General features: G+C 49.8%; 1 protein-coding gene across 1 annotated transcript in view; it reads right to left on the bottom strand.

Moving 5' to 3' along the window:
- Nucleotides 1–6,775: 6,775 nt before the first annotated feature.
- Nucleotides 6,776–9,893, bottom strand: part of PAPD7 (PAP associated domain containing 7) — a 27,016-nt gene continuing 23,898 nt past the window's right edge. The window contains exons 13-14 of the mRNA XM_015563123.1: nt 9,760–9,892; nt 6,776–8,462 (exon numbers count right to left, since the gene is read on the bottom strand). Of these exons, the coding sequence (XP_015418609.1) occupies nt 8,268–8,462; nt 9,760–9,892 (328 nt within the window). The 3' untranslated portion in view covers nt 6,776–8,267. The remainder of the gene's footprint in view (nt 8,463–9,759; nt 9,893) is intronic.

Here is a 9,893-nt window from a genome sequence, read left to right as displayed (position 1 = left end):
AACACACTGAATCTATCAACTCAATGAGTCTGCCATAGGCATGCACACTCATGGGTGCACACACACACACACAAACTGTCCAAAGCTGGGGTTGCTGTGCAGTGCCGGTCATGACTCAGCTCCACCACTGAAGCCAGAACAAGGCCCAAGAGAATGTGGACGCGTTCTAATACAACTTCACAGAACTTTTATAAAACCAGGCAGCGGGCTAGGTTTGACCAAGGGGCCATCAGTTACTAAGCCATGCCTGAAAATACACCAATGGATCACGGTGGTTATCTATGCCTGTTGGAATTCGAGGTGGTTCTGATACTCCTTATATTGTCCTATATTTTCTAAGTGTGCGAATATGAACATGAACATCGTATTTGTGATCAGAAAAATGACTTAAGCTAATGGCAGTCATTAGCGGCTGGTGCCCTGATCATCTCTATTGATTGAGGTTTACTCCCCAGTGGAGAGAAAGATCCTTGTGGACCAAACACCGTTTACAAGGAGCCTGGGATTGAATGGGTACCACTGGGCTTCTTTGAGGCTCCAACAGAGATTTTTATTCACTTTACTTGTTGTCCTTAATCTGTGCAGGCACTTGGGTGCTGGCTCACATACTCTCTCTCTCTCTCTCTCTCTCTCTCTCTCTCACACACACACAGAGAGAGAGAGAGAGAGAGAGAGAGAGAGAGAGAGAGAGAGAGAGATTTGGGGGGGAAGTGGATGGAATTCTCTTTTCCAGTACGTTTCCCAAATGACTTTCTCATCTCATGGTGGTATGGAAGTCAAAGAAAATACTTTTATTTCTTACACTACACACTCAATAGGGATGAAAAAACGAGGCAGACTGGAATGCTTTCTCCTCACATCTGTTCCAGTGCGCACAGCACTGAATAAAGCACTGGTTTATTTAAGGCCCCCAAGATCCCAGGAAAGGGGCCCTGGTGTCAGCAGCTGTGGGTGACGAGGCAGGAGATGTGTAGGCACCCCCACCCCCCACCCCCACTGAGACCCCGTTAGCCGGGCAGCATGGGTGTCCAGCTCAGCAGCCCAGGCCCCTGCACCCTGCTCCCTGTGGCCATCCAAATGTTCCTTCAGCACGGCACCACCGTGGGGAGGGGTGCTGCCCGCCCAAGCTGGCACTGGGTCAGCTTGAAGAAGGGCGAGTGAATGGCCCAGGTGAACAAGGGTCACCTAACAAAACCCCACAAATGTGCCAAGTGCCCAGTGGGGGCCTGGCACCCGGTGAGCCGGCATAAAGACTGGCCCGGCCCTAACAGCGGTCAAGAGGAGGTCCAGCCCGTGCTGTGGAGTCTGTGTGCTCCCACAGGGCCAAGAGCCAGGCTGAAGCGGAGCTAAACGCTCCTAAATTCTCCACAGCCGCACCTGCAATCCCCTGAAACCATAACAGCGAAGAGCCCGCATTTCTTCATTTATGTCAGAAGGGAAAGGTTAAGTCAGGATGAAAAGGTCAAGTTGGAAGGATTAAAAGTGTTCCTGTCATTTTCTAGGTCAGATCAGCTTTCACTCGGTACCTTGCCAAACAGACATTTAACTGAAAATTGTTTCAGGGGAAAATGTAATTATAAGAAGATAAAGTCAACAGCCCCTTTGCCAGCCCCTAGGGGACTGTGTGACGGGTTCTCCGTGGAGTCTAACCAGGTGTTTTCTTGTGTGTGTGCCCGTAAGTAAACGCACGCATGTGGTGTGCAGCTCCCAGAAGCAGAGGCCTGTCCAGCGAGCCAGTGCCAGTGCGGCTGACAGAGAGGCCCAGGGAGGGGCGAGGAGAGAGAAGGAAGCGAAGGTGAGGAAGCCTGCACCCTGAAGGCCGTGGTCAGAGGAGAAGGTTGCTGTGATGGAACCTGCAGAGCAGCTGGCCGTTTACAACGTGCTTTTGCTCTCCCAGTTCCGGGTCCAGGGGTAAGGTGCTGAGAAAGGTGGCTGTGGCCTTGCGGGAGCTCACATGGCCAATGAGGGAGGGCGATGGGACAGGACACGGTCCTCAACCCACAAGCAGCTCCTGTTGTAGCTCCCAAACTGAGTCCTTCTGTGGGAGAGGGGCACCCGGAACGCAGGTCCTGCAGGTCCCTCCCAGCACGTGGGGATCCTGATGACCGTCTGCCTGCAGGTTCTGCGGGGAGGGTGAAGTCTGATTTCACCAATTTGGGTAACCCCCACCCACGCCCCGCCCATGGAGCTGATGGACACCTCCTGGGGCAGCAGGAGTGGCCCAGTCCCCCACCATGTGGCCTCATAGTCACTGTTGGGATTTTACAGATATTTCTTTTTTCCCATAGAAAAAAAAATGCAGCCTTATTTCTCTGTTATTTTTTAAACCTCAGCACAAGGTTTTTCAAATACGAACTTAATCTGCAGCCTACCTCAGTGGCCCCCATCTCCCGGGAAGGGACCCCCCTGCCCCTTGGTGATGTGCAAGCCTGTAACCCCTGCGGGAAGGGGGGACCCACCAGCCAAGAAGATTCACAGGATGAGAAAATCTGCTCATGAGGCGAGAGCGCCCCCTGTCTTCTCTTGGTTGGACTCCGAGCTGCCAGGACGTCCTGAAGGGGGGTGTCAAGGACAGATTCCCTGAACAGTCAGCAGCAGGAAAGGATGGAGGCCTGTGTACCTGCCAGGGACACGGACGGGGCAGCAGACACACCCATCCAGGAACTTGAGGTGAAATGAAATGAAACGAAGCAGAACAACAAAACAAATTCTTGGCAATTATCTGGCTTCCTCCTGGCTCCAACTTTTCTTCCTCCTATGCTGATTGATTGGCAGGCGCTCTGTCAAAACAAACAAACAAACACCCCTCTGGGGTGGTGACACTCGAATAGGCTATGCTTCAGCTGAAAGGACAAAAACACTTAAAAAAAAATGTTTAATACTTTAAGCAATAAAAAAAAAAAGAAAGAAAAAATGTTAGTACACATCTAGATTCCAGTTTATCTAAAAAATAAAACTGGAGTCTTGACTCTATTTCCTGCTGTTTTCCTACACATTTTTTTTTATTATTATTCACTGAAGCTTTGCAGTTTATTTGCTCCAGACTTTATCTGGCATGTGATACCAGAGCAGGGGGAGCAGGATTCCTCCCTTAAACCTTTGTGCAGCAAGGTCTGGGTGGCCAACATGGTGCTGAGCCTGTGAGGGACCCACATATGCACACACACAAACACACACACACACACCTCAGAAAGCTCACAGAAAAACACTTTCTCACTATGATAAATTATTTGGCCATTGAAGATTCTGGGCACAACACTAGATAAGAGAAAAACAACCATCTAGACCCCTCCATGTGGCTCTGAGGGGAGGAGGGACCCCATGGATGTGGACAAAGGAGCCAGCCCTGGGAAAGATGGATAAAAAACAACAACAACAGGGGTTACCCCCTTCATACCTGCCAACACTCACCCACCCTGTGCCCCTCGAGGAACGGGTCGCACAGGTGGAGACCTCCCACACTTAGGCAGGACCCCCTTGCCTGCACCAGACCTACCCCTGGGCTTCTCAAACTTCACAATGAACTGGAAACTCAGGGCATGAAGAGAGGGAGACCAGCCCCAAACACGTTCCAGCTGCTCTTTGTGCTGCACCCAGGACAGAGTGCAACACCATTTAGACCAGACCACGCAATGTCACCTCCCGCCAGTGAGACGGTCCCATCAAAGGGCACATGGACCCCACCCTTCAGGGTCTCTGGAAAAGCAGAGGCAGCTGGCCCTGCTGGGAGACCTGGAGGAAGGAGGCAGGCTCTGCGGGTCTCTAACGTCTCTCCCAGGCAGCTCTCCCTGTCCTTCATCGTCGTTTAGTTAAATAGAAGAGAGCAGAGGAGCACTATACACTATACGTAAGAGTGGCATGGTTACATGTACATGGTAGCGAAGGAAAACATCCCCTTTGCTGAGGCGTCACAGAAATAGGAAAAATGGTGCTTTCTGGCAGAGGCTCTCAGCAGGAGAATCAAGGCATAGAGTTCCCTGGATGCATCTCTGTCTGCACCAATGAATTCACATCTCCGGAGGTGGGGCCCGGGCAGCCATACCTCCTTGGAGACACGCACACAGGTCTTAGAATCACTCTGTCAAGGACAGTGGCACAGTGTGGGTTCCCACTAGCCACCCACGGGAAGGAATCAGCACAATGTGGTGGTCAGGGGCTGTGCTGAGGCCTGAGATCCGCTGGTCATTAGTTCCCAGGGCGCAGGAGGAATGCTCCCCGAGAGGGAGGGCCCGGAGAGGCCTGAGCCGGTGGAAGCTGCTGATCAGAGTGAGGGGCCAGGTGGGCTCCAGAACCCCCGCTGCTCAGGGACGTGGGTGCTGATGGGAAGCACAGAGACCTGTAACCCACAGCACGGCTGGGGTCTGTCGAATCCAGTAACAACATAGGCTGTATGCCCAGGGTTTTCATTTCACTTTTCAAGTGAATTCATTTTACTGTATTTTACACAAGTATTGGTTCATGCATGACCAATAGTATGTTACAAAGTAAGTCCTGCTGCCTCTCAATTGAGCATGAGAGGCAAGCATTCAGAGGGCAAGGGAAACCATGGCCTTCTCCATGGGAGGACACATGGCCCACCCACAGGTTGTCACTGCCATCTCCACGATGCGGCCATGGCTATCTGAGGGTTGAAGGTGCAGCCTGGGTCTGTGACGAAGCCCCTCCCCTGTGCCCCCCAGGCCAGTGCTACCCTAAGGTGAGGACTGAAGGCTGGCTGGGTGGCAGTGTGGTGTCCTGGAGAGGTGAGGATGGGGTGACAGGGACAAGCCCAGGGCTACACAGATGAGGAGGGGCGCACAGCCCTCATTCATGAGGGGGAGTTCGAAGATTTCAAGCTGAGAGGAGGCAGCGGCTCAGAGGAACTTCCTTGCTGACAGGGAGCCAAGGCCAATAGCCTGGTGCATGAGGGAGTTTGGACAACGTGGGAGATAAAAGCAGTCACTGTAAAAGGGGCACAGAGGATGTGTCCTGTCTGCTCGGACACGCACTGCATTACCGAGGCCCAGTTTCTTCACCGCCCTGTGCCTGTTTACTCACCTGGAGATGGGAGCCATGCCGGTGCCATGGGACCGGGCAGCCATTAAGCACTCACCAATGTCAGCCTCATCTCAGCGGTGCCACCTACAGGGTCTTGGCTCAAGTCCCCGTATTCCTTACCCTGCCTTACCCTGCACACGGGCTGAGGGGAGCAGCAGGGGCGAGAACCCGGGATTGGGGTCTTGCCAGGAGAATCAATTGAAAGACAGCAGGTGAGAGGCTTTACCATGAGGGGCTGCAGGTTTGTGAAGCATGGGCCATGCAGCTGGAGGAGGCAGCAGGGGGACAGGGAGGACCGGAGGCCTAACAGCCTTACGTGGGTGAGTGAAGAATGAGGTCAAGTGACCAGATGCTGAGGTTGGTGCATTTGAAACCATCACAGCACACTTTTCCAGGTCCCATCTTGATGAGGGCCAGCATCTTATAAACACTGACCATGAAACCCCAGTCCAACAGGAAATCACCCATTTCCTGAGCCCAGTGGGGCTCTCATCCATGCACACATCAGCACAGGTCACCGCCTCCAGCCACCGCACTTCCTGGGGCACACTGAGATTTCCTGCGACCTTGCGGAACGCAGTGCTGTGAGGAGGGGCCTCAGTGGTCTCCAGCCGCACCTGCTCGGAGCACCCCCGGAAACCTCTGGAAGGCCCGACTGGATGTGCAGTGTGCCGAGGACACCTGCCTTCACCACACTGTCCATCACTCTGGACACACAAAGGGGCCGTGTAGCCTGAGACAAGTAGTTGTGTCACTCACTGGTTTGTAAGAATTTTTATAAACTTCCTTTTTAGTCTACACATAAGTTACATTTCAAGATACATAATGTTATTTGACAGCTTAAAATGTGTCATATGTTTAAGTAATATCAAAGAAACACATCTCATTTGGGAGTCTAAGTACATAGTATCAGCGTCAGAAATCGCAGACATAGTATCATTTGAATGATTTGACTGAGCCCGTGTCAGCACAGCATGAGAGCAGACTCTCTTCAATTACAATTCTCTCATCCATAACTTGGAACCTCAACTAAGTTCTGAATTTGCTGAACCAATGGATGAAATCATTTTCCATTGCCTAAATTTAGAAAATCCCAGAATGTGAAACTGTAGGAAGCACCTTTCCCCTTGAAAGTTCACACACAAACACTACATGATTTCCAAAGTTTATTAAAAATCAAAGAATAGAAAAACTTTACATAAAAATATGTCAATTTTGTTGTTTGCACACAAAAAAAATTGAAACATGATATCCTTTGTGACCACAGTGGTAGCCAGGCCAATTCATTCCTTCACCATGACGGGGTGGAGCATGGCACCTGTGCGTGTGAATCGAGCTTTAAAATGGGCACCCACGGGACACTGGCCGCCGTCCCTGCAGAGGTGTCCTTAGTGTATAGGGTTACAGTCAATATTGCTAATATGTAGAGATTAGTACAGACCTACATATCAGTTTTATAAATATCTCTTTATCAATAGGTTTACAATTTAAATATTTTTAAATATTCTGATAACTTTCGATCATTAAGAACTGTAGACAAAATGTGCTACTCTATTCTGGAATGCCTCCTAGGGAAGCTGCAGTCACAGCTGGCAGCTCTCAATGATAATGTGGGCCAGTCCTGCTTAAAACCAAACAGACCGTAGACATTTTAAAGCTTGTCCTTGCTGGGTGTCCATCACATTCAGATATCACTCAGCATATCAATCAGGTGTCATGGTAATAAGTTTCTTGTCTCAACATACTCCACTAGTGGACTCCAAAGGCCAACCTCCCTGTAGTGTTCAGCGGGGCCAATACCCCATGTTAGAAATGGGAAGTCAGACCTATGAGATGCAGCTAAATCCCAGGACAATTGTAGTGTTCCAAAAACTCAGGGTTAGGCAGGATGGATATATTCTTGTTCAAAAAAAGGTAACAAAGACAGTGGTTGTCATGGCAGAATACACTTGCATAGTATACCTGTATGCTTCTCAAGTTGGGCGCCAGCCCTCCCAGCCCGACACTGGGCTGTGCTCTCCTGCAAGCATTAGGAATACTCCCCACAGCGAGCTGAGCAGCTGAAGCATTTTTCCTATATTTGCTGAGCAGCTGAAGTACTTTTCCTATATTTGCTCTTAACAGAACGAATGCATACTGCTATACAGATTCCTCAATGGAATCAACATAATTCCTTTCTCCACATTCCTAAACTGGGCACCATTGTCCGTCATGATCTTCACCAGCCCCATCATTGCAGGCTGTTATTACTAAAGCTGACTGAAGCATGTAGTTCACATTTTTTTTTTTTTTTTATAATGTGACAACCTCTTCTCCCCTTAGAAAGTTATACTTCTGGCACTTTTAATGCTGGATTTGTTGTCTATTTTAAAAGAACCAAAAACCAAAACGTTAAAACTCCATGGTCAGAGCGAGACAACAGACAGGCTGGATGGCAGAACCGGCAGGCAGCTGGTCAGAAGACTCGGGGGCCAAACCCCTTCAGAAAACTAGGGGGCAACTCGGCTCCTTCATCATAAATTGAGAGGCTTCCCCTCTGACCCAAATAATAAACATAAAAATAAACCCAAGCCCCTCACTCCTGGTGTTTGCAACGGTGCTCACCAGACAACCAGCCAACCCTATGAACCCAACTTAGAAAAGCAACTCGGGAAAGGACCTAAGCTTGTTTAAAAAAAATTCCCTCTTCCCTTAAATATAACTTATGTGAAAATAGGAAATTAAATAAAAAATATCTGAGTTATTGCACAAATGATAAGTTTTCAATATTTACATAGAAAAACAGTTCTGAAACTTGAAACAAAACGTGAGGGCAGTAAAACAATGTGACCTCCATCCATCCACCGAGGAAGAGCCGATATGGGGTTGATCTCTGTGGCTCTGACAAACGTAAGATGAAAACACCCAACCTCGAAGGAACAGACACAGCTGAGAAACAAACGCCCAAGCCGACTTCACCCCCTGCAGCTCCAGGTCCAGACCTGCTTCTGGAAGGATCCTGGGAAGGCAGAAAACAGCGTCCACGTGGAATAAGGCTTCACAGATGAGCACAAGGAGCTGTTCTTTAAGATGGACGTGACCACCACACAAGGAACATGCAGAGTGATCAGCGGCAGGCGTTTGAGGGGCCCGGCTGATGTGCTGGATGCTGGTCTCAGTTCCTGCCAGGCGCCGAGGCCACCCGGGTCAGTCTGGGAAGGGCGGTGGCCAGGAGGCGCCACCAGGAGCTATTATCTGCTGAGACTGACAGGCAGGCTGTCCCTCGTGTGCGTGTGTTTTTTCCTCCTCCAGCTGGTACGGTTATACTGGTGGTGTCCTCGGTTGCCCACAGGGGGTCGCACACCTCCACTGCCCACAGAGCTGTAGCTGCCACCTTGGCTGTGGTTGTGAGAGCCTTTCATGGCCAGCTTCATGCCACTGTGCTGCTGAAGAGATAAGAGAAACAGCATGATGAAGAGTGGCTTTGGAACAAGAAACACCAGTGCCATGGGAGACTCGCCCATCCCAGCTCCTGTGAGCTCGGGGCAGTGAGCCTAAGCAATGAAGGACCTGGCTAGAGTGATGAGGGACAGTGATAAATGCAGCAAATACAGCCCGGGAGGGCCCAGGGGAACACTGGCCTCAGACACTATACCCTGTTCCTACTGGAAGATGCCAGTCACAGCTCTTTCAAACACCTTGGCACTTCACGAGCACAGGAACTTCACAATGGTCCGTTATCTTATTATGCAACAGTTTCTAATGTGTGGGATCTGGACTTAGATGAACCACAGGGAAATGGAGAAGGGCACTGGCAGGGACCCCGGGGCCTAGAAAGCAAATGAACTTTGAGCCCTGCCAGCCCACCTCGCCCTCTGCCAGGGTGCCAGGCTCATCACTGGGAGGGAGTGATGCTGCGGGAATAAAAAGCACTGCAAGGAGCCGCATCAATATCTGTTCTAAATTCTATTTGCTTCTTGAAAACCAAAGTTTTTAGCACGTAAATTGATACATGGGAAAACAAAATATTCTTCACTTACTTCAGTTTTATGCTAAAAATTTCACTAGACAAATTAAGAGAAATATATTTGGAAAGGAATTAAGCTACATTAAATTTTAAAATAATTTCTTAACACTTTTAAAGTTTTATTTGTTACAAGGGAAAGCAAACATGAAGCTGAATGACCAGAAAACAAATTCCCTTTTAAAAAGTCTCTAGAGCCCTGGCCAGTGTGGATCAGTGGATCGAGTGTCCGCCTGCGGACTGAAGGGTCCCGGGTTCAATCCCAGTCAAGGGCACATGACCTGGGTTAAGGGCTCAATCCCCAGGAGATCTCTCTCTCCCTCTCCTTTCCTCTCTGAAATCAATAAAAATATACTTAGCCCTAGCTGGTTTGGCTCAGTGGATAGAGCATCAGCCCATGGACTGAAGGGTCCCGGGTTCGATTCGGGTCAAGGGCACATGCCCAGGTTGCAGGCTCGATCCTCAGTAGAAGGTGTGCAGGAGGCAGCCGATCAATGATTCTCTCTCATCATTGATGTTTCTATCTCTCTCTCCCTCTCCCTTCCTCTCTGAAATCAATAAAAATATATTTTAAATGTGTGTATGTATGTGTGTGTGTGTATATATATATATATTTAAGTCTCTGGAATTCTCTCTTTGGCAGAGGTGGCAATTAAGCAACACCTATCATGAACCTGCTATGGTGGGTGCCAGGGGCCTGGGCCGGACGGGAGACCTACCTTATGATACAGATGAGGGCTGGAGAGCGGGTTAGGAGACGCGGATGGAATGGCCGGGGAAGACATGTGGTGCACAGCCTTCAGTGCTGAAGTTCCTTCAACACCAACTTGTCTGCAAGGAATGGGGGCCACAC

This window comes from Myotis davidii, unplaced genomic scaffold, assembly GCF_000327345.1.
Source record: "Myotis davidii unplaced genomic scaffold, ASM32734v1 scaffold135, whole genome shotgun sequence".
In the NCBI taxonomy this organism is placed as follows: domain Eukaryota; kingdom Metazoa; phylum Chordata; class Mammalia; order Chiroptera; family Vespertilionidae; genus Myotis; species Myotis davidii.
This window is presented reverse-complemented; position numbering and strand designations above follow the sequence as displayed.